The sequence below is a fragment of the Canis lupus genome, chromosome 9 (assembly GCF_048164855.1).
Source record: "Canis lupus baileyi chromosome 9, mCanLup2.hap1, whole genome shotgun sequence".
NCBI lineage: Eukaryota > Metazoa > Chordata > Mammalia > Carnivora > Canidae > Canis > Canis lupus.
Genome location: NC_132846.1, coordinates 66,694,237 through 66,720,113, shown reverse-complemented (window position 1 = coordinate 66,720,113; position 25,877 = coordinate 66,694,237). Strand labels below are relative to the sequence as shown.

The 25,877-nt window shown below is 34.4% G+C and overlaps 1 protein-coding gene across 9 annotated transcripts in view; it reads right to left on the bottom strand.

Moving 5' to 3' along the window:
• PAPOLA (poly(A) polymerase alpha) overlaps positions 1–25,877 on the bottom strand; it is a 53,279-nt gene that overhangs the window by 17,324 nt on the left and 10,078 nt on the right. For 6 of the 9 annotated variants that reach the window (XM_072839849.1, XM_072839851.1, XM_072839853.1 and 3 more), the window contains exons 1-16: positions 25,069–25,109; positions 24,772–24,945; positions 24,298–24,364; positions 21,452–21,533; positions 19,526–19,635; positions 19,028–19,081; positions 16,418–16,529; positions 15,687–15,776; positions 15,458–15,596; positions 13,818–13,890; positions 12,366–12,486; positions 11,343–11,427; positions 6,379–6,432; positions 5,740–5,859; positions 3,945–4,054; positions 92–213 (exon numbers count right to left, since the gene is read on the bottom strand). In XM_072839849.1, coding sequence (XP_072695950.1) covers positions 92–213; positions 3,945–4,054; positions 5,740–5,859; positions 6,379–6,432; positions 11,343–11,427; positions 12,366–12,486; positions 13,818–13,890; positions 15,458–15,596; positions 15,687–15,776; positions 16,418–16,529; positions 19,028–19,081; positions 19,526–19,635; positions 21,452–21,533; positions 24,298–24,364; positions 24,772–24,945; positions 25,069–25,094 — 1,539 coding nt within the window. In that variant the 5' untranslated portion in view covers positions 25,095–25,109. Of the gene's footprint in view, positions 1–91; positions 214–3,944; positions 4,055–5,739; positions 5,860–6,378; positions 6,433–11,342; positions 11,428–12,365; positions 12,487–13,817; positions 13,891–15,457; positions 15,597–15,686; positions 15,777–16,417; positions 16,530–19,027; positions 19,082–19,525; positions 19,636–21,451; positions 21,534–24,297; positions 24,365–24,771; positions 24,946–25,068; positions 25,110–25,877 lie in introns of those variants that run through there. The other 3 variants (XM_072839857.1, XM_072839856.1, XM_072839858.1) reach the window with 2 other exon arrangements.

Genomic DNA, 25,877 nt, shown 5'->3' with positions numbered 1-25,877 from the left:
AAAATGATTCTAAGCGCTGGAGCTATTATTGATAGACTGAATACAGTAAAACATGTTACTAATCCTTTTGTTAAGTACATTCTACATTTACCTTTTTCTTTTTCTGGAGAACATGATTAGGTAGTAGTTGATGGAGTTGCTTTCTTTTTACATGCATTGCCGCAATTTTCATGTCCACCTCAAACATCTTGCTGTTTATTGCTTGCCTATAAACTACACAATTAGGAAATTGTTACAAGAAATAGAAACATTTTAACAAAGGCAGTAAAACTCACTCAGGAGAAGCCATTGTAAGTAGGGATCCTTCTCTATCAATCCTGTGCATGAAACTATTAGGCCAAAATTGATCTCTAATCTGACATAATCCATTGCTTGAGCAAACTCTAAGTACCTTTTACCACAAGGTCTATATATTGCATAGAAGCAAAAGTATACTAACTCTTCCAATGTAATTACTCTAAAAATAAAAACGTCAAAGAGTAACTCTTTAAGAAACAACAGGACTGGGGGAAAAAAGGTTTCTTTATACCCTTTTATGCTACCACAATTATTTAAAATTCTAGCCCAATTAGGTAACAAATGCAGCAATTATTGACTAAACCTAAAAATACCTTTTCAAAAATATGCAGGATAAAACTTTAAGACAAGTAGTAACATCTTCTATTATAGAAATAACTCAAATAGGGGTCACAGGAACAAAAAGAAAATGCTAAAAATAAATTCATTCAAGTAAGTTCCGGAGAATCCCCAAATGGAAAAATCCATTCACTCAGTCATATGACAATTTATTGAGCACCTATACTATATCATGCTGTTCTAGCCATAGGGGATACAGAAGAGATTGAGACCAAAAGAATTTCACACTGGGGAGCCTGGGTGGCTCAGTCAGTTAAGCCTCTGCCTTCTGCTCACGTCATGACCTCAGGGACCTATGACAGAGTCCCGCATCCCATTGGGCTCTCTGTTCAGCAGGGAATCTCCTTCTCCCTCTGCCCTTCCCCGCTGCTCATGATCACCCTCTAAAATAAATAAAATCTTTAAGTATGTATATTTTAAAAAATTAAAAAACTACTTCACAGAGTCTACATTCTAGTAGGACAAACAGTAAACAGGAAAAATCAAAGTAAAAAATTACCCCTATCAGATAATAGTGCCATGGAAAAAAATAGAGTAGGGAAGACAAGCTTAGCCTGGAAACTGAGAAGACATCAAAATGGAGACTGAAATGAAAGTGAGGAAGTGAAAGAGATAAATGGTGGAACAGTATTTCAGCAGATCCAAGGTTAAGGGCAAAATTTCCTCAATTGAGCGGATGTTTGGAATGTTAGAGGAACAACAAAAGGACCACTGGAGAAAAGGAAAAGGCAAGGTGCATAACCCCCTAAGAATAATTCTGAAATCGCCAAAGCTCCAAACACGTAAGTTTTCCCTAAAATTGGCACCAAAACTCATCTGGCAACAACTAGCCTTGATCTAACCTCTTATCACTATTTGGTTTCTACCTTTGCTTAATATGAATCCTGAACAGTTCCCCGAAGAAATGTTACTGTCACTGACTACCAGATGTTGCTGCAAGCCCCACTAGGAATATTACTTACTAGCTTTATTACCTTTCTGGCTCCAAGACATATTGGATAAAGGACTCTAAACTTACAACAGGAAATGAGACCAGACATAATAAGAAGGCCAAATCAGGTAAAATCTTGCACACTAGAGTAAGGAAGGACTTGGACTTCTTTCCAAAAGAAATTGGTAGCCATTACAAGTTTTAACAAAGGAAGGCATGATTTGGCTTAGTATCATTTTGGATGCTGACTGAGAATAACTATTATCCCATTAATAGCTGGGCTAGGGCAAGCCAGGGAAACTAGTAATGCGAATACAACAGAGCAATGACAAATGAGCTTGGACTGTTGTGATAGCAGTAGAAATAGCCATTAGTAGCAGGAATCTCAAAAGACACTAAAAGTAGAGGCAAAAGGATTTTTTAATGCATTAACATCAAATTATGAAAAAAAAAAAGTCAAGGAGGACTCCAAGATTTCTAGCTTGAACAACTACAGGGATATAGCTGCCAATACCTGAGATCAAAAAGATTTGAAGAGAAGTTGGAAGAGACCGGAAGTAAGAATTTGAGTATTGAACTTATTAAAATATTTGTTTTATTAGAAAATCTCACAAAGGGGGTGCCTGGGTGGCTCAGTCAGTTAAGCATCCGCCTTCAACTCATGATCTCAGGGTCTCTGCTCAGGGGAGAGTCTATTTCTCCCTCTCCCTCTGCCCCTCCTCCCACTCATATGCATGCTGTCTCCTTCTCAAATTAAATCTTTAAAAAAAGAAAAGAAAAAGGAAGAAAAGAAAAAAGACAATCCTACAAAGCATTCCATTAAAATGTTTCAAGGTACAGGACAACTCAACATTTCCCTCCCAAAGTAACTAAAAATTCCTTGAAAATCTTGATGGTTCATTAGCACAATCTCTGATAAACAGCTCAATCGAGATGAGATGCACAAAAATTTTCTAATTCAAGTATCTCTACATGATTTGTTTACAGTTTAAGTTGACATCAAAATTTTTACTCTGGAAAATAACAGTTTTGTGATGTTCAGCAAGTGGAGTTACCACCCTCCAAATCACATCCTAAAAAATCTGTGTTTCTGTTGTCACAGCTACTAAGGGTTACTACTTGCTGGGACACTAAATATTCTTTGGTGTTTCTCATGATAAAGAATTGTGCCACATTCCACTTAATATTCCTAAAAATGAAAATCCTACTTATCAATTATTGGAACCAAGAAATCAACTCGATTTTCTATAAGAAAGAGTATTTTTCACCTGAATTTTCCAAGAAGGCAACTACCATGTGTCTCATTTACAGTTACCTTGTTTTAGTTGAAACTTTAACTGCTACTATATCATCAACTGCAAGGCTGCTGATGGTCATTCACAACAGACAGCTACCTGCACAGGAGCAGCTCCCAGATGTCACACTGTGAGGGATTCCACACACAGGTGCACCACCACCACCACCATCACCACCTCCCCCACCAACTACAGAAGTCAGGCCTTCTAGTCACTGGACGTGAGCATTTACATTCTCAAAGGCATACTCTTTTCCTTTTACTTCTTCTTCACACTTAGTATAGGACACTAACTTTTTAACAACTTGTACCACTTTCTGTCTCTCCTCTCAGGAGGTAAAAAAAATTGTTAATGTAAAAAAATTTGTTAATGTTAAATCCAAATGTTCTTAGGGGGAAACTTATTGGGGACAAGTGAAAATGACACACACTAAAAATGTTTTTAATGGGGAGAAAAGGAGAGATGTTCGAAAGAAAACAAGAGTCCCTAAAGAGGATGTATATTCGTAGTCTATGCATTTATGCATAGTCACCACTGCCTTGAAAAGTTGTGCATCTATAAATATAGGCTTAGCTTCTGTGAACTACACCCATTTGTTCTTTAAACTTCTATCTCAGTTATACCTCAGGGTATAGGTCAATCTGAAATGTAGCTCTAATCATCCTATTCTCTACCCATAAATCAATCAATACTTGAGTCTATATTTGACATAGAATAAAATTTCTTCACATCACCAAAAGCCTAGCTTTGTAAATATCTAAGGTTCACGATTATTGTGGCAGTCAGCAGTCAGACACAAATTCACTTTTTTACACAATCAAATACTCAGGTGGTTTCTAATTTCATAAATAATTGTGACCAAATTTAAAATGGTCCTACTTAACTTTAAATTTATAAAACAAAAAATCATATGTATTAGACATTACTAAAACTAGTAACTAATCCAAATTAAGATTATTTTGATAATCATCATTCAATACTCCCAAGTAAATTAACAGTTATTGCAAATATCACTATGGTACACATGAAGACAAATTCAAATATGCAAGTTACATGATCTGATCATCCAAGAAGAGGTATACCTGTATCTGTGAAAGACTGAATATCATAGGTGAGATCAACACTGAGATTTTCAGAGTTTTCTGTTTTTTTAAACACTAACCCAATCACCCACATCGTGCGAAATTCTTCCCTGCAAAGTAAGAAAAGTGTTACTAGTTTATCAAGATTTCATGAAAATGTTGTCAATGTGGTTAACAACCTGACGTATGTGGAAAAACTTGGAATCCAAGTGTATAAGCAAACTAAGTAGAGTTCTAAACTTAAACTCCATCAAAACTCAAAGTCCTCCACCATACATGTCCTTCATATTCCTATTACTATATAAACAAGGTACTGACAACCACTGTTAATGATCTCAAAGTACCAAAGGCACAATAAAAATCATGTTCAAACAAGGGAAAAGAAGTAATACATTTTAGAAAGATCTGAAACAAAAAAAAGATTATTCTAGATAAAAAATTTTAACTAGAATGTAATATATACTCCTTAAAATTTAAAAACTCAATCAAAAAGGTCCCATGAGGGGCGCCTGGGTGGCACAGTCAGTTGAGCATCCAACTTACAGTTTCAGCTCAGGGTGTGATATTCATGGGTTGTGAGAGAGCTCCATGTTGGGTCTACACTCAGCATGGAGTCTGCTTGGGCTTCTCTCTCTCCCTCTCTGTTCCTTTTCCACCCAACCCCTGCCCACGCATGCATGCTCTCTCTCTCTAAAATAAATAAATATTTTTTTAAGAAAAGAAAAAGGAAAAAGATGACATGAGCAGCAATTTGACTACAAGCATAATAACAGAAACCAGGGTGATTCAGCTACTTTTGAACATTTAATAATCTAACTGAATGGATCAGTCTTCTAATAATTATGACTGCAGCAACAAAAAATTATAAAAAGCTCAAATAACAACTCTTTTACAGGACTGCAAAAGGAAATAACCTCTATCAACAATTCAGAGTAATGGCTATACACCAATGCAGCACAATATCAAATGATCAATTTACTTGTATTTTTCAATCTTTCTTTAATGATACATTTTTTTTTAAACAAGCTCATTACTAAAATTCCCCTCGCCATCCAAATGCAAATGAAGTATAGGCAAAGTAGAATCTCAGGTAAATAATTCAGTAACAACTGAACCAGAAATCGATCTATAAAAGACCCTTAAAAGAATAAGGTAAGCCTTTTATTAACATCTCTTCCCAATGTTCCAGAATCTATCACAAATCAGATTTTTGCAAGTTCAATTGAAAGCATGTTCTCTCTTTAAAAAAAAATTAAGATGAGGGATCCCTGGGTGGCACAGCGGTTTGGCGCCTGCCTTTGGCCCAGGGCGCGATCCTGGAGACCCGGGATTGAGTCCCACATCGGGCTCCTGGTGCGTGGAGCCTGCTTCTCCCTCTGCCTATGTCTCTGCCTCCCTCTCTTTCTCTCTATCATAAATAAATAAAAAAAAAAAAAATTAAGATGAAAAGCAAGACATATTTGGATAGTAGCTACTCTAATAACCACTGTATAGTATGGGTGAGAAGAAAAAAATTTTAAGAAATGCTAAAAGGCAGATCTGCAGAATTTGAACTCTAATTAATCATCCTTAGATTAGTATCAGAGAAAACTATTTCAGTGTTGATTTTTCTCAAGAAATACTTCTCTTTAATGTTTCTCATCAGGAAAACCTAACCCACTAATATTAAATAGGTTTTGTGTCATATGTGATCAATAGAATGGTGACTCTAGTTACTAAAAAATTGACTATAGAAAGCTTCTATGAGTAAAAGAAAGGAGAGAAGGAAACTAGATTAAATTAGAAGATTGCTTACTTGTCAGGATTTTCTTTGGGTGCTGGAAATGACTGGGGATTCACATGAGCCAGTGTAATAAATTCATTCTTCTCCAAACTTCCAACCAGGATTCGGATTTTTGACTCCACCAAGCCCACCCTGAACAAATGTCACTTAGTATTAATGAAAATTCTGGTTAATTCAAAAAATAAAATGCACAAAGTCAAATATGTTTATGCAAAGCAGTAATATGAAGATCATACTTAAACACGTGTGAGGGCAGTTCAACCATCTGAATTCCCATAGATAAAACCAGTCTTAGGCTCTAAACAAAAATGCTGAAGCAAAAACTGAGGAAGGATAATCAAGTAGCACTTCAAACTAGGAAGGTTACAAAAGACATCCCCACAATGATTTAAAGGAAAAAAAGCAGTAGGCTAAAACAAAGCACTTTAAATATACAGTTAACAATACATGGATATCCGTAAGGGAAACAAAAAACAAAGTTGTATATGAATCCCCAAATTCCTACACTTCCATTACAAATGGTAAAGTTCCATTTATGAATAAAACCAGACTGGATGGGAGGACAAACTTTCTCCCATCTCCTACTGCGTTCTGCAGCTATCTGATTGGATTTTGGCTTATTTTCTCTGTAAAGTCTAATCTTATACTCACCATTCTAGGCGTTGTTTTTCTGTTGGTGCACTTGCTAGAAGTACAATATAATGCCTTTGGAGATAAAGACAACATGCTATTTATTTTATTTAACTGCTTTGTGCTGGATATTAACACCATAATGTAATAGCTTTGTGACAGTTACAGATCAGCAACATTTTAGCAAGGGGGACTGCAAGCTCAAGATGTACATAAAATCATAAAAGCTAAATTCCACAAGTTTCTAACTACTGGTGAGTTTAATTCTTCTGAAAAAGAGTGATTTTATAAAAATTATTCCAAAATAACTTAATCCAAGAACAATAAATAAACATTAATTGATAGTTTGGTCCAAAAACTCCAGTGGAGTGCTTTAGATCTATAAGCTGTTCACTAAAATATATTCTATTAAAACAAAGTTGTTTTAATAGAAATAATGCACCAAGGCTTTAGCACAGAAACAGGATCACTAATTATACATATTACAACAGTAAGCTAAAAAAATAGTTCAAACACATCATGCTTTTTAACTCAAATTAATAGGCATCAAAAATTAAAACTGAATATTGAAGGTAGGCCTAATGATTTTTCTCAAGTAACAGTATAAATTTCTATAAAAAAAAGCAGATATCACTAATGTGAGAGCAAAGAAGAAATCTGATTTTCATGTGGAATCCAATTCCATTAAATTAGAGAAAAGGCAAATTTTATTTCACAAAATGCCATTATAACTATTTTAAGTCTTTTTAAAACAAACTAAAAGTATAATTCATGTTATTTTATATTTAAGAAGTTCAGTCCAATATACTCTTCTACAGAACCCATTTTAGAGGTGCTGCAAGCCAAACTTCTCACCAGAAACTACCTCACAAACGGCAAACTGAGATCACCTAAACACGGACACTAGTCTGAAAAACCAGAGTATGATGAGAATTTTTAAATTGGTTTACTCTTTTTTAAAAAGCCTGAAACTCTTATCTTTCATATCTTATAAATGAGGGTTTGGACTAAAACCAAATGTCTGACCTAGGCAAGAGAGAGAGAAATAGAGAGAGAGAGAGAGAGAGAGAGAGAGAAGACAATTCGGGAAGGGACAATGGAAATTTGGCAAATTAAGGCATTTTTTAACCATTCTTCCTTAAAATATTCCATTTGATTACTTACTTATGCTCATAAAGCATTTGAAAAATGGTTATGAGTCTTCATAGCTATATAACCTAGGTATGAGACTTGTATGTACCATCTGAACACAGGACAATGCCACTTACTGGTAGCGGGATAAATGAAGCTCAAATGAGCTTAACTTCAAGTACTTATCAACTTAAGGTAACAGATAATACGTATAAACATGAAAACATGTAGACAGATATGTGAATATGCAGCTCAAATCCATACAGACCAATACTTCCTTTACCACCAGTTTAAATTTGTTCAGCATTATTTGGATCGAACCAAATATACAGAACAAACACAGATGGCTCAAATAAATAAAAGTTACAAAAAAGCACTAAAAGCTCATGCATTTTACACACACATAAACCCACTCTCAGAGCCCTCAAATGCTCTTAAATGCATCCAAATCCTAACAAGCTCAGTATTCTGATTTCCAGTCCCTGGGAGATTGGAAATGGGCAGCCGATGGGGGAGGGAAGGAAAGGAAGATGGAGGAAGAGTTCTCTGACAGAAGTGCAACAAGTTACAACAGGAGACAACAAACTGTAAAAAGCAGGCATGTACACAAAAACAAAAAAAGCAAAGTTGTCTGTGTTCCCCTAGTAAAGGAACAAAACAATCTGTCTCTAAACTACTCTTTTATCACACTATTAAAATGGATGTTCTTAATTACCACTCAGTCTTCAACAAATGATGCACAACATTCTCTCTTCACAAAGGCAAAACATACAATCCATTTGAATATAATTTTGTTGGCAATTCAGTTTAAAGTTTTGAAGTCAAAGAGTTCAACTTTGGTTCTTACTGAAATGAGGGGAACTAGGGGGGTGTGGTAATCTACTCTGTAGTTATGTCCTTTACTCAGCCACATTTAAGCAAATTTGAAGTAGGAGATATAAAATGCAATAAGTAAGTTTAACAGAAATAACCTGTCATTAGGAATCCATTTATAAAACAAAGACTCATCCAGCTAAGAAACTGAAACCAAATCCCACCTGAGTTTGTTAAGTTTTAAGAACCAGAACTTGTATTCAATTCCTAAGATTCCTATCATAGAAGAGAGGCACCAAGTACTTCTAAATTTAGACTCCATGTATTTGTATAGCTGTCCCAAAGAATGTGATCCCCAATTTCCAACTATCATCACCATTTGCTTAAGATGCTCAAATGCCTTAAGGAGACACTTTGAAATGTTAATGTAATAGTCATTAACTTTTCACCAAACTTAAAGATTTTCAGTTTCTAATAAAAAGCTTTTGCTATAAAAATGTATCCCAAATGAATTAAAACCTATTTAAAAATTCCTAAGAACAATTTAGTTGCTTTTATTACCTAATAACTGCTTATCCCCCAAAAAAGTATGTAAGTAGGTTTCCTGGCCATTTCATCACATTAATATTTTTCCCGGGTAGATAGAATATAGCTTAGATATGTGAATGGAAAAATGTAATTATCTTAGAGAAAACTCCTTATAATTCCATCTTTGCAAAACCTGGGACCAAGTTCAGTATTTTAAGTTTTTAAGACATTTTAAGGCTAAATTATTCTTTCACACCTACTCCTTGAAATTATAAGAGAACATGCGGGCCTCTTGCCACTATTACCTTTCCTTCCTTTTTTCCTAGTAAAATGGAATACCTGAAACAAGTATTCACATTTCCTAGGTCAATGATGACTTATTTTATTGCTACGTGTCAACTCGAATTACCTTAAAGGAAAAACATGAAAAATATCTTTAGTTATTAAAAACTGTACAAAGCACCGTTAATGCCTTTTTCTCAAGAACACTGAGATCTTCTCAAGATACTTTTCTGCTTTTTAAGACAAATGAAATTTCTCCTTTCCAAGAATGACACGCGGGCATATTACAACTTAAAATCCAATACATAACAAATGACACTACTTTCAGGATGTACTTCAAATAAGGCTTAACCAACTTTCACTCAAGAGAAAACTAAGAATTTCAATTCAGTTGTACAGCCAATTTGGGGGATATCATATGAAATGCTAAAAGAAAAATTCAAATCTGTGACTACCTCTACATTCTATTAATAATAAGCCCTAGATATTATAAAGAGGAAATTTTTTGGAGAAGTTAAAAATATAAATAAGATTTGGTATAGATAAATCTAGCCCATTACTATCACATTTTCAAATCTGTTTTTCTCAAGACTCACAGATAAAACTTAAAATTTTTCCTATACAATCTCTGCTATTTGTTGCTACTTCCTCATCCTTATTCATGCCTGAAGTTGTTTTTGATCATCTAAAATGATTTGTTTCAAGAGAATTCAGTAAAGAGAATAATCTATCATCTTTTACTCAGTCCACTGAAGACCTTTTAGGTACTGTTTGGCATAAAGATAGCTTAAAACTTCTAAAAGAAGATTAAGCAAGCTTTGAAAAAAAAACCCTTCAAAGTTCTAGTAATGCAAATTTATTTGAATAGATGACACTATCAAGGTTTCTATTTCAACGATTAATCTTTCTTCAAGTGAAGGAAGCCACTTAAGTACTTTCAAGACTTCATTCTACCCAGCTCTTAGTCCTATGAGGAAGTGAGACAGGAAAAAGAAAAACTAGCTTAGTCTTTGATTCTCAGGGATTAAAAGATGCTATTTTTCTACAAAACCAGTTTCTTCCTTATGCTCCATACAAGCAATTATGTATTCTGATGTTGTAGTTTTTTAAAAAAATATCTTAATATATGTTTATTAGTTTAAATATCCAAAGGTACTTCCTCAACACTGGTTAAAATAAAAAACAATAAAAAAATTATCTGCCAAATGGAAAAGCACAACTTATGGGGAATAAGTAATAAACAAGAGCATTCAATGTTATGCTATTTAAATTTTTACTGACAACGCAGTGCTCCCAGAACACAACAATTAAGCTGGCTCCATATTGCTTTTTCATGCAAAAGATACAGAAACAAAACACAGAGACATCATGAAGGTCATCAGTCTTGTTTTTAATTGGGGAAATAGCATAAAGCAATCTTGCTTAGATTATTACAAAACACAATCCAACACAAGATCAAATGGTCAGGAAAGTTTCAAGCATTAAAGAAAAAAAAATTTAAGTGGGACTTTGGCAGGTTTTCAGCTCAGGGCAAATAAAAGTGCAAGTCCATTTTTTTTTTAAAGTAAGATTTATTATAACTTACAATTTTCATCAAGATCAACACAATCAGGCTTTAACCTGTACTAAGGTATTAAATCATTATATTAAAACCATTAGTAAAAAATATTACACCCACTTAGATTCCAAGAAAATTATTTGTAGAAATATCTGAAGGGGCTTTATTAACATTAAGGGAAAACAGTAGGCCAATAGTGTGCTAGAACTACTGTAAACACTTCACTGACTGTTGAATAAAATGTTGACATTTTATTAGCTCTGCCTATGGTTATATATAGAATCTCAATGGTAAGTTTCCAGAACTGGCTGAAAATACTTAGTTTCCTAAGAGAGAACAATACTACATACAGACTTTAACTGCTCACTCCTTTGCCAAGGCATACGGATTGAGAGTTCTTGTGATGACTTAGGACGCCCACAGAACTGACACTGCTACAAACATAGTTTGGTTATACCGGGGAAGCAAACTATAGAGGCTACACTTCACAAAGAAAAAATACAGGGTCTACTAAGAACAGTACACCCTCTGTGACAGGAAGGAAAATTCTACGGAAGATGTTTAAAGAAAAATTAAAAACTCCGTTAGTCTAGCAAGAAGAGATGTCACATATGCTACCATTAAACCATTAATTTAAGAGAGCAACATGTCTGACATGCCTTAAAATACATACTTGTACTTTTGAAAGAAGTTTGGAGCTTCAAAAAGTTTGGACCACTCTGCCTTACTCAGCAAAATTTCATCTGTGATAGCAAGACCTAAATTAAAAACATATTAAAATGTTGGCATGCTTCAGTCTAACAATCTAGAATTTTAAAGATCTTAAACATACCACATGCAGTCACTATAATCCTAGAATCATAATTTTAACATAGCAATTTCATGACTTTGGAGCACAGAGATTTTCACATACATACACACTTTTCAAAAAGCTGGAGGATTTTTTGAGAGCCAGGTTTCTGGTAAATTACCATTACTCTAAATGCCTTGCTCACTGGATGACTCTCTCCAAAAACTGAAGCACTGTAGTTAACCAAGAAAAAAAATTTCCCATAAGCTCTGATTCTTGCCTTTCTAAAACAAGCTTCCTAATATTTCTAAGCAACATTCTCCTACGGAGAGCCTCTTCAGACTACAGAAAACAATTTTACACTTCTGAATTTGAAGTTGGTAGTGGTACAGCTAATTCTGTTTTCTTGACTATTATCAATCAAACAATCCTCTTTCAGCTACTTCCCTCAAAGACCATTTTTGGCAATGAAATTAGAAGAGTACTACTGGAATTCAAAAGTTTAACGGTTCCTCCAAAATAATAGGCACTTTGGCCCCAATCCTGCTCAAAGCTCTTTCCAAGCATATAGCTTGCTAAAAGCACCTCTCATGTCACCCAGTGGAGACAAACTGATAGCATTTTAAAATTTAACATGGCAACCGTATGGCACTAAAGCAGCCCAGCAAGAGCCAGCTAAGGGGATAGCTTTAAATTGGTTAATTTTCCAGTATATAATCAAAAATAATTTGCCTCAAAGGAACTATAAAATGAGTTTTTCAAGTCAGTTCTCAAATATATACTGTAATCAATCCCAACACCCACTTGAGTGAATGCTTTCTTCATTTTAAACTGCACAGCCAACTATGGGTCTACAGGTATGTAGATCCTGCGTGTATAAAGGAGAGCAGAAGGATAAACACTTACCTTGTTTAAACTCCTCAACCATGACCATCCGTGTTGAAACGGACACATTGTACGTGGAGTTCTGTTGTGGGTATGCTGGTGTAATTATAGGCATAAGATGGTACCTATCACTGGGGTTTACCTACATACAACAACAGCCAATCAGTTTCTTCAAGTACATATGCAACAGATACTTGGACTTTTTACCCCTTGTTAAACTGAACCAATGATTAAATTTTAGTTCATTCATAGCTGGGAGTTGAGAAAGAAAAACCATGTAAGGAGACAGTTTTTATAGGAATTCTTCATAGAATCAGAGATTTGGTCTAAACTAAAGATTTGCTTTGAGCATTTGGGCATGACTATTTTGGCAAGCTTACTAGAAAATAGTGTGCCTGTCAAGCAAAAAAGGTTCTAGTTGGGCATCTGTTGATGTTCAGTTTTTCTTTTTTCAACAGAAATGGGGATGCACACACAATTACACTTTTCAGAAATGTCATACTAAATAGTGTTCTGTGCAAAACAAATTTTAAACAAGATGGAAACATGGTTTTTAATATACCATTAACCTATTGGAAGTATAAGCTTCTTGACACATGCTGAGGCTATATTATCCATGTTGCTATCATTTTAGGAAAAAATGGAATGACTGAATAACTTAATCTTACTCTGTATACTAATGGTTAGTGACATATTTCCATGAAGGGAACTGTAAATTCACATTCCTCCAAAATTAAATGCCTGAGGTTTGGAAAACTTGAAAATAGCTTGATGTAATTAACAGACTTAAAAACTGACATTATTTTCGATGTTGTCATAAGATAGCAAATTAATGTAGAAAAATAGACCTTTATAGACCTAAAAGCCTTATTGGAACCTATATTTCTTTTATCAATTAATAAAGTGCATGTTGTTAACACTTAAACTGAGTAAGCAGTAAAGGTCATAACTTCCCAAAAAGCAGAACAGAAGCTCTTCTTTTATCCCAACCAGGTTTTTGTAATCTGAAATATCCAAACCAATTTTTACAATTACATCATAGTAATCAGAGTGATATTGCTTAGAAGTTATCTGCCACATGTAAACATTAAACAGTTTTCCTACTACAACCCAATTTTAACAGAATATTTAGATCAAATAAAAAAATACAGGGATTTTGAGTATCCTTTTATTTTTTTTTTTTTTAAGCACAAATGCCCACACAACTTTGACTTACAAGGTAGTTCTATATAGAATTAAAATGTTAGTGAACTTGATATTATAAACTATGTACAATTAAATGGAGTTTACAGGGTACATAATTATGCTTCTCACATCAGAGGACAATTATAGTCGAGGTTATCTAAAAGAAAGTGTAATACGGACATGTCTACTCATACATAAAAGGATGGAAGTCTCCCTGAAGATTATGCAGATGATTTTTACTTGTTATTGCACAGTGCGAATTTGTAGGGGAAAAAATAATACACTAACCCTTGGGTCCCATACAGGCAAATTAAGATTGCATTCTTCAGGCTGTTTCAATAGCACTGGATTTGGCCATTCCCTGTTTAAAAAGATTGTAGCACTTGATAAGACTATTGGATATTACCAACTAAACGTATTTTGTTAAACATACAGCATTTGTGAATGTGATCCTTCTTCATTCATTTTGCCCTCTTGATATATATAAATCTTTTATTCCTATCTTTTGAGGTTAAGACTACTCAAGACTCTAACTATGAAATTAACTTAAACCATTTGGTAGCTTTCTCAGGCTGGTAAGTCAAACATCTTCTCTGCCTCTGAAGAACTGATAAAGCACTATTTAAGTAAAAAAAAAGTACTATCCCAAGACATCTGATGTGTTCACCTCAACCTTCCAACAAAATAAATTTCTCTTAAAAAACAAAAGTCCAATCCTTATACTAGCTATTTCCAAAGACAATTGAGGGTGAAAAAGTTAACTCATTTAAGCAGAAGAATAGGAGTAATTACAGAATTTGATTTAGGAAAATTTTATCTCATGACTTAAAGGTCCTAACATGGGTATGTGTGATGAAACTTTGTGATGTGAATACATTGTTTTCAAGACGCGATCTAGGATGTAGCTACCTCAGTCCTTTATGGAAGAGATCAAAAGCTGGAAAATATTTGCCATCCTTAGTATAGAGCTTAAGTTCTTAGAAATATTATTTTCTATGTATGTGTAGCATTACAGAAATTCTGACATTCTTTAGTCAATCTCACCAAAACTGATCATGTATGATTAAGTGCTATCCTGCAAATAACAGCATGTGTACTGAAAAATGTGGCACAGTTCTAAATTATAAAATTTCCAACTTAAATTTGTATTAAAAAACTAAAAAAGAACTATTTTTGCAGAGGGAGAAGGTACAAGGTTGGCAGGTATAGAGTGGGAAGACAAATCTCGAAGATCAATTTAATTAAAAATAAAAAAAAAACCTAACCTTTTAACCAAGGCAACTAATATGAATTGGAAATAATTCATCTTACTTTTCTTAAAGGAAATAATTGACAAATATGAGTATGCTGAAATGAGGAAGCTTAAAAAAAAAAAAGCTCTTCTGGGTTAATGACTAATCTCAAAAGGAGGACACTCTGCTATTTTTTTTTACACATCTGTAGTTCTTCTTAAAAGTTTTTTATACATACAAGTACATTTTTAATATTTTACCAAAGATAAATGGGCAGCTGAAAGCAAAAAAAAAAAAAAAAACAAAAAAAAACAAAAACAATTCCAAGAAACTAATGACCTATAGATTTAGAAAAATCCAAAGAGTAAAAGAAGTGGTATATGTAAGTTTTATCCACCTTCCTGAAACTGGTATCAATTCACTGGATTTTAGCAGAAATGACAGCTAAAATTCAGGGTTTATTTAGAGGATAAGGAAGCACAAAAAAGCACCTGCCTTACTATCCTGGGAAAAGGGAAGGGAAAGGAAAGGAATTCAGGTTTGCCATTTTATACACATGATCTCCCCAAGGCTACCTAAATGGCTACATCATGAACTAAAATTTGAATCTGAAACCAGCTGCAGAAATGTCATAGAAATAAGACTAAACTTCAGTGTCTACAATCAATTTTATTTTAATATAATCTAAACACATACCATTTAGAAAATACCAAGAAAAATTTATGTACAAGAGTTGATGCTATTGCATTTGGATAAAGCTGGCAAGTTCTTGCTACTAGCATAGCCCAGGAAACACCACCGAGGAAACCTAATATATTGGAATAGATGTTGTGGCCTGTTGATAAGGGAAAAGCAAAAAGAAGAGTTAGTGCTGAACAAAAGTTGAAACATTTTTAATAAGCTAGCCAACAAATTCTGAACTCACGTTTGGCCCACAGTTTGATAGCTCTCAGAGTTAACCTGAAGTTGTCAATGTTTGGTACTAGATGTAAAATTTCATCGGTTACCCTGCAACCTGATTAACAGGGAGTGGAAAAAACAGAACATTAAATCATCAAAGTTTAATAATGTTTTTCTTCAATTTTCTAAGATTGATGTCAAACTCAAAAACTTATTTCATAGAAACAGTAATATTAATTCAATAAAAAAGGCAAATAAAACTCTTATCTCCTATCACACGCATTACTATAAACCAAAGAATCTGTAATCTGCCTAATCTCATCTCATCATGTAATTAAGACTTCTTCCAGTCCAGACACATTGACAATGGTTTAATCCACTTAAGTTTGCAAGAATTGTTCTTTGAGAGCATGGCAACAGCAAAGTAAATATGAAGGTGTTCAAAAGTAACCCCTTTAAACACAACAGTTGAAAAGGTTACAAAGAATATCATGACCACAGGGTAATGCAGTGAAACCTAATAAAGCACCTAATAAAGCATAAATGTCTTTAAATGTCCCAGAAACAAAAGAAATAACAGTGCAAGATACTAGTAAGATAAATTACCACATACTCCTCTGCAGTCTATTAAGTAAAGCATATTTTATTTAACTCACTATTAGTAAACAGCATGGCTATAAAAGGTTCCATAATCTATTTCATATTTGACAAAAACTGCTACTATGCAAATGGAAGTGGGTTTTATTTTTAACATACCGTTAAGACTTCTTATGCATCTTATATCTAAATTCTTAAGCAGACTATCGTCTCGTAAGTCCAAGTCTTCTGGAATCGTCTGCAGTGCTAATCTTGCAAACAAAATATCAATCTAAAACAAAAAGAGAAGTTAATATTCCATATCCATCAAACTATTTTAAGGCATTTCTTTAACAAAGAAAATACTTAATACTCTTTTAAGCCAGGATCTTCTCATCAACTACAAACATGACAATGCCTCCAGAACTCCAAAGTCCATTAATTCATATCATAGGTATTTTAGTCAGATGTCAAAACATGGAACTATTCAAGAGAACTTGAATACTTACTTATCACTTTAATTATGCTTACTAATTTTGATTTACTAAGTTTATTAATGTATCTACTGGCTATACTAAATTTATTAATGCATCTACTGCAAGACTATTTAAAATTAACTGTTTAGTCCTCCATCTATATAAACTGGAATTGATTATATATTAAAGGTGCCCCAACTATAAGGCCAACATTCTTATATTTAGCCCAAATATACCTCCCAGGAAAAAGGGGGCTCCTTATATTTAAGAACTTACATATCTATAACATTACAGTAGGTTTCCCCAACTTAGCTTTGACTAAATAGAAACAAAACAAAAAATAAACACTACAAATTCTGAAGGCTTATAGAATGCAACTGACCAAAATACCTCCCCTCACTTTTTTTAAGTGGGCTCCACGCCCATTACAGAGCCCAATGCAGGACCCAAACTCCTGACCAAGAGTCTGATGCTTAACCAGCTGAACCACACAGGCACCCCTCCTTTTTTTTTTTTTTTTTTCCCCAAGGAAAGGTGACAGTGTGAAGAAACTTAGCATGGATTTGGTCATTATTCCCGAGGGTAGGATTTCATGGTTCCAAAACTTTGGATGCTACCAGAAGTAAGCCTTCTACTTAGAAGATCACTTTAGAAGGCAGTATTTTAAAAGAGCTTATTGTGAAAACTCATTTAAACCTGCACCTACATAATAGGTGTACACTTTTATAAGAAAAACAGCTGTACACTTTTATAAGTAATTAACTTGTGGTATAGCATTAATGTTCCAATGAAACAGATTCCTAAGTCCAGTAGCTCCCCCAATTTAAACAGAAATAAAGATTATGTGCCTTCAAAAACTGGCAACTCAAAAAGCAAGTCGACAGAGATTGCCATTCCAAGTTAATATAAAATGCTTAAAATGTTCGAAGGTAAAGACATTCCCTAAGATAGTGTTATTTTATTTCAAGTAAACATCTGACTTTTCATCTGCATCCTGAAAAGTTCACACTTTTTTTTTTTTTTTTTGTGGATCTTCCACAAAAAAACAACCCCCTCTTCTTTGGTAATGTTCTTGTAGGGAAAGCAGGACATTGATACCTTACAGATTATTAAGTATATAAATATTTAATTTTATATTTATTTAAACATTGACAGCAAAATCTACCTGAACTTGACAAACCTTTACTAAGTTTAGCATTTTGTGTCTACTTAATTAAGGTTAATCATTCATATTCAACTTTTTAAGACAGATCTGGGCATCTTTATGCAACAATTATAGAAGTGGTCTTTTTTGCCTAACAGTGACATATTATTCTCCCAGTTTCCAAAATTTTATAATCTTCACTATCAGTGACTTTCCAGCACCATTATATATGACAGAAGTTATGTTAATAACTGAAGTTGCTTCACTGTCCTATCAGCTTTGTTCCAACTGCCTTCACTGTAAATGTAGAGAACAGCAGAAATAAATTCACCTCAAGAATCCGAACTCCTAAATCATCCCCTATCAGAAAATACCTCAGCACACTAACAGGTCAGTTTCCTCTCAACTTCTTAAATACTTAATTTAAATGAAGTCAAGGCAAAGTTCCCTTTGTAAAAATATGTTGTTATTGCCTTAAGAAGACTAAAAGTATATCAATTTGTAAATGGAAAACCTACCAAATAAACCATTTTGTAGCAGCATTTCTTAGTTAATGTTTCATGGTCTATATGTTGGCTCTTAATTTCATGAGGCTCTTTGGGGTTTTTTTGTTTTTATTTTTGTTTTTTTGTTTTTTCCATGAGGCTCTTTGAAAAAAGACTAAAGGGCTTCTGGGTGGCTCAGTCAGATGATCCTCACTCTTGACCTCACGTCATGATCTCATGCTCATGGGCTCGAGCCTCACATTGGGTTCCAAACTCAGTGAGGAGTCTGAGATTCTCTCCCTCTGCCCCTGCCCCCAGCATGTCTCTCTCTAAAATAAATAAAATATCTTAAAAAAAAAATCCAACACTAAAAGTGTGGCACCTGGGTGGCTCAGGTGGTTAAACATCCAACTCTTGATTTTGGCCCAGGTCATGATCTCGGGGTCATGAGACCAAGCCCAGTGTGGAGCCTGCTTAGTATTCTCTCTCTCCCTTCCCCCTCCCTCTCTCTGAAAAAGTAAAACTAAAAGACTAGAACTGATATTCTACAAAGAATAGGGAGTCACTTCTATTGAAAAAAACTTAATTCTTTCTATCACATCAACTCACCAATTAAAATCATTTTTTAACCTACATCAATCAACATTACACATACCAAGAACTGTCTATTTGAATTATACCTTACCTCTATCCCATCAAAACACAGTTTGATAACTGGTACAAATGCCTCTTCAACAGCCTGTAAGAAAATTAAGTAAGTTCAGTGTCTCTGAAACTATAGATTAGACCTATACTAGTTTTAGTACTTCGAAGTGAATGAGACTTTTGAAATTGTTTAAACATAATTTAGCATAATGCCTGACATAGACTAGGTTCTCAGCAGCTGGCTGTAAGACTCTAGGCTCTTAAATCAGACAAATCTAGGTTCAAAACCTCAATTTCAGCCACTCAGATGTGATTGTGGCCACATTGCTTAATATTTATTTTGTTTGCCTAATTTCCTAACTCTGTGAGATGAAATTTATTTCAGGCTTGTAAAGAGTGAAATGCAAGCATATGTGTTAAGCACTTGAAAGGATCTGGTAAATTGCAAGAGTTCAATAAATGATGTCTATAGCATAAAATTCGCTGAATTTCACTAATTTTCATAATTCCTCCCCTTTCACCCCAAACATTTACGCACTCTTAAATCTTTTACTTCTTCCTGTAATTTCAACTTATCATAGAATGAGGTGAAAAAGTCACTTCGATCAACATGTCTTGGTGCAACACACAACGCATCAATATCGGCACCTAAAAAAAATTAAGCCCATCAACCACTAATTACTATTACAAGAAAATTATTTTGCATATTATGGCAGTACTTGATGTTGAGAATCTGTTAACATTATGCTGGTGAGCCTCTAAAAATGTGCCCTTCCCCTTAAAAAACATTACTGGTCAGTAGAGGAAAAACATGATCCTAATTGTTAAGCTATCTTTTTTCCTGCAGCATCCTATATTTGTAGTGGCCCAGGTGACCTGGGAGTCAAAGAAAGGGGACTCAGATGAGACTTTTATGTTAAAGTGAGGGAACTATTCAAGAATACACCCAACATCTTGATGTCATTGGTTATGACCATGTTCATTAGCAAACCAAATCAACCAAACAAAAACCGTTTTCTTCCACACATTATGTAAGTAGTGCTCACAGGCCTCTATCTGGCCCCTAAGTGGGACCTACAGAATAAACTCCAAAAAAGGATTACTGGCAAAAATCCAAAGAGGCAGACCATGGTAAGATATTTGTTACTAATTTAGTGCTTGAAAGGAGGCCAGCACTGAGTACACCTAGGGGGAACATGACAAAGATGACTTAAATCAATAACTGAGATCATAAAAGAATCAATGTGGAATCAGGTCAACACAGTCGTTTCCCTAGAAGACCCAAGAGCTAAGGCACTACTCTGAAGGCTGTATATTTAGCATGTACGTGAAAGGGAGAAAGGCATAGAGTGCACAGGATACATCAAGAATAAATGCACTAACTGCAGCTGGCACAGAGCAGTGGGACATGGGGAGAAGGAAGGATGCCAGAAAAAAGAGAACACTATCCTGGCAGAGCCTTTTAACATAGAAGCTGGTGGTTTATGGTCGAAGAATCCTAGTTCTGCCAAGAGATGGCTGGGAGAAACTGTTTAAGCCTACTGCCTCTCTTAAGTCTCACACATCTTTTTGTTACATTAGAATAAGAGAACTGAGTAATAAATAAGATAGTAATAAATAAGATAATAAAGACCAAAAGCTTCTTATCAGCTCAGTGCCCAGAAAGAATCCAGTAAATGTTCTCTGCCATGATAACATTTTCACCATGTATTTGCATAAAATAGTACAAGTGTAAGCCAGAAAATATGGACAGTGATCACCAACAGCTGCAGACACTGTCGTGGTTTGGTTTTTGCTCAACTATATTTTACAACTACTAAAAAAAACAAAAAAAAAACAAGGATGGGGAAAAGAAGATCCACAGGTCTTTAGAAAAAGCTTTCATTCACTTTTTCTGATTTCCAGACTTGATATTCTTCAGGGAGAGGAAATGATACAGAAAGTAGCCCTGTCCAAAAGAACTCTCCAATGGAGAAAAAAGTTCTCTCTCTGCACTCTGCAGCACAGTAGCCATTAGCTAACATTACTGATCGACACTGAAAACGTATCTACTTCTATTGAGGAACTGAATTTACTACTTAAATTAAAGTATAGCTGACATACAATGTTACATGAGCCTCAGGTGTAAAACACAGTGATTCCACAAGTCTATACATTATGCTCTGCTCACCACTCTAAGTGTAGTTACCACCTCTTACTATATAACATCCTTACAATACTATGGACTATATTTCCTATGCTGTACAGAACTGATGTTTAATTTACTTAATACCGTATTAGACAGTGAAGGTTTAGAAGGCATTTTTTTTTATCTTCTTAACCAATTTTAAGCTCCTTGAAGTACTCTACCTTCCATGCAAACCTAAGCTGTATGATACACCACAAGTAATTTAAATGAACGTGTCATTACGATTTTTAGGAACTAAAAAAAGTATTCCTCCAAAATAATTAAAACAGTATTTACCTTTTGTATGTACTCCTAATCTGTAAGATCCAAATGTAAAAATTTTTCCTCCAACATTTTCAATTACAGATTGCGGAAGATTCTGTTTAAACAAAATATGGGTATTTTGTCAGTGGAGCACAAAAGAAACTATTTCAAGTAGCATTGTATAATAATAATAAAAAAAAAAGAATTCAGTGCAAACTTATGAAAGGTAAACAAACTCCATAAGCTCTACCAAATACCAGGTCTTCATATATCAACCAACTTTGAAATTCAAGCAATTTCTAGTGACCCATACCATTTTAGAATTTTGCCGCATTCCTGGAAACTGCTATAAAAGAGGTCTAGTGTACGGGAGAACATGTGGTTCCATACAAGCAATGTTACAAGCAGATTTTATTCGTGACCAAGATGCTGCACATATCATGAATGTTAAAATATAACAAAAACATATTCTGATTGCTTAAAAAATTACATTAAGATTATACTGAATATTCCATACTACATTAGATGTAATTTTACCATATCAAAAGTGACTTTAAGGCCAATACTGCTACATAATAGTTTAGATTCCAAAAGGTTTTGGTGGGATGACTTCGAACCGAACTAAAACTTACTGATAGTGTCTTAGAGTACAAACACCAAAAAAAAGGAGAAAGGAAAGCATTTAAAAATCATCTTCCTGACCCTGGTACTACTGTAAAGTACTATGGTGAGTACTTAATGCCACTGGTGATTAGGATGATACCTGTCCAAACAAAAAACAATTTTAATGTGTGCTTGGTCAATGTTTCTCTTCACTTTCTAATTCCTCAGTAAAGTCTTATTCAGTATCAAAATACCAATCACTCCTCACCTCCCCCAAGTAACATAAATCAAAGTGTTACTTCATATTCCCAAAACCTTAAAAATAAATTGTAATGATTCAGGGACTCCTCTTGTTTTTTTAAGGGCCTATTTAATCATCACTTATAGAAAAAGGACCATATCTATATACATAAAAAACATCTGTCTTCCTACATTTAGAAATCTAAAAACCTCACTTACAAAGTTGGCCTGGTTATTTAAATTAAGACAATAAGATGTTGCTGAAATAGGCCTACACCGGGAGTTAAAAAGAAACAACCTGAAAACAATGATCTACAGACTTCTCTAGTAAAACAGTCTTTTGGATAAGCGTGCTCTAACAAACTATCCAATATAATAGCCACTACAGTATGAAATAAATGAGTAAATAAATAAAAATACACACACACACACACACACCTATTATAGCTAGGCTGGCTGAGGAACGGATAGTAATTTTAGTTCAGTTAAGCTGAAATTAGCCACATGTTATTAATGGCTGTTGTATTAGACACTTTTAGACATTAGTATGTTTTACAGCCATCTCAACAACTGTAACCTATAAATTAAGATTCTTTAATTCAGGTCATAACAAAATATTTTAAATTGCAAAAATCTTTTTTTAAGTCTCAGACTGTTAGACAACAAATGAGACAACTGAAGTAAAATTCAAATTTTTTTTTTTTTTTTTTTAAAGGCTGATCTTCTCAAGGCCTAATGTTATTTATTTTCCAGTGAAGGGATATGATTTTTATGCCAGGTACAGTTTTCCTTTAGCATTTTTAAGTGCCTGCTTTTTTTTTTTTTTTTTTTTTTTTTTTTTATGATAGTCACAGAGAGAGAGAGAGAGGCAGAGACACAGGCAGAGGGAGAAGCAGGCTCCATGCACCGGGAGCCCGATGTGGGATTCGATCCCGGGTCTCCAGGATCGCGCCCTGGGCCAAAGGCAGGCGCTAAACTGCTGCGCCACCCAGGGATCCCAGTAAAATTCAAATTTTATGTAACTTCTCCCCCAAATACTGTAAAAATTAATTGGAACTGTATATTAAATCACTGGTTTTCAACCAGGGATGATTCCACTCCTCCAGGAATATAGGGCAGTGTCTGGAGATATTTTTGGTCATAATTTGGAGACACAGGGGGCAGACAGAGTCTATCTAGGAAAAAGGGGCCAGGGTTGTGTTTTGCTTAACATCTTACAATACACAGCATAGCACCCGAAAAAAAGACTTATCTGATCCCAAAATATCAACAGTGTCAACATCAAGAAATCCTGTATCAAGTCTTAAAACTAAGTAGCTGAGGAAGAAATTCTCTACAAAATGCAGACACAAAGGATCAAAACTTATGAAGCCTAATGTCATTCCCTTCCCTAACCAACTTACTACTTGCAGTTACGCTATAAAGAAAAGGACACCAATAAATGTAAACAGGAATGAGCATTAATTTCATTCATCCAAACACAAATTCTTATGCTCAGTAAAGCCAGCAGGAAGAATTGTATCAAGAATTACTGGTTAAAGAAACTTACTAAGTACCCGAAACAAGACCACTGATGAGGCAGTATTCACGTTTCATATTGAATAAATCTAAGTTCTGGCTTTGTCTACTTGACTATTGTTTTAAACATTTTAAAAATGCCATTAAAATGAAGTTGTATTTCCTATAGAAGGTTAAGGAAACACTAGATTCGATAAATGAGTACCAAATACTTCAATCTGGACATCTGCTGCTCATCTCAAAGAAAATTTCCTTTTTAACATTTCATTCGTGGGGCTCCTGGGTGGCACAGTCAGCTGAGGGGCCAACTCTTGATCTCAGCTCAAGTCATGATCTCGGGGTCCCAGGATCCAGCCCCACATAAGGTTCCACACTCATTCAAAATAGAAGTCCTGTTATCAATAGTCTACAACGGACTTTGCGTTCAAGACTCTAAATCCACTCAAAAAGGAAGAGCTTACTTAAGACTGCTGGTATTCAGTTGGCAAATTATTTCATATACAAATAAGTCATCTTACCTTGCTTTCACTGATTTCTCGTATCCACTCTTTTACCAGGTTATTTAATTTTCCCAAAATTAAAATCCTGTTGATAGAGCAAATATCAATCAAGTATCAAGTGGTTTCATTACTAATTAAAAATGAAAATCAGTTCTCAATAGGTTGCTCCCTAAATTTTAACCAGTTTTTAAGTTATCAGAAAGTAAGCACATAGTAGTTAACTGTATGTAGGCACTGTTAAACTGGATAAGGCATTCCTTTGGCTGAGTAAGCATTCCCCTATTGACAATTCTGTACTTTAATAAGCAAAAAAAGCATCAAAACCCCTTTTTTGGGAATAGAATTCTATGTAGAAAAAAAGGTTTTTTTCTAAGCATCATTCTTGTCTGAAAAAGATTTCAGAGAATAATTCTTAGACAATGTCTCAAAATTAGTTTATTACACTGATAAAAAATTATAAATTAAAAGAAAAATATGTATCTGTGTATTCACCTGCGCTGCAGTTCCTCTTCCTCTTCAAAAACCCCAAAGGGCTTCAGAGTCTCAATTAGTTTTTGTGTAAGCAGGCAGTCAGTCTCCTTGGGGGCTGCTAAGCTGATAGGAGAGGTAATGCCATAGTGCTTCTGGGGCGGCTGAGTTTGTTGTGATCCCTGCGTTGTAACTGGACTACAAACAAAATTAGATAAAATTACTGCCAAAGGATTTCTACAATCTGAAACAAGCTGTTTGACTAGAAAAACGGCTTTAGTAAATAAAATGCATTTCTACACAGTTGGTTTCCTGACATACCTAAAATGACTGCTTTTAAAAGGCATCTTACAACAAAAATTAACCAACTAAAGGCAAGTGACCAAAAAGAAAACTCCATTTCTCTTCCAAGTATTTTAATTTTGCCATGACCTAAATATCTAAATTAGCTGTAAGAATCCAGATCAAATATACTGGTAGAGAAAACACAATCTAGAACATAGTGAACTTCTGAGAAACTTTAGTTCTTGAAAAGGAGCCAAAATCTGTTATACTGTTATTTCTAAAGCAATGATAAACACACTACAAAAACACTATTTAACCAATATAAGAGACTCTCCACAAATAGAATTTAGTAATCTGACTCATAGTGAATAAAATTTGTAAAATAACAAAGATCAATTGCAGAATGGGGGGCACTATATTCATACTAAGCTTAATACACATTTCTGGAGAGATTTGTACTCCAATAGTGTTTTTTTCCCATTTTAAGAGAAAATCTAGATTTTTACAATCAGTATTTTAAATCTGTAATGATTTAAAAAGGCATGGCATGCTTGAAATGCTTTAGGATATTAAATTGACTAGTCATTTTTTTGTTGAATTACATACATCGAATGTATATACATACATACACACCCCTATTTTTCTTTCCAAGTTTTAAGTATGTTTTTTTTTTTTTACACTGAAAAGGGAAAAAATGAAGTGTAATAATCAACTTAAGCAATAATGTGCCAAATCCAAGAATCCTACACAGGAAGTCCCATTATGCATTTAATAACTATCAATTGGGTTCTGGTTTGTACTGTAACTGCTGGACAGTGTTCTATATTTTGTCTTCTGATATCAAC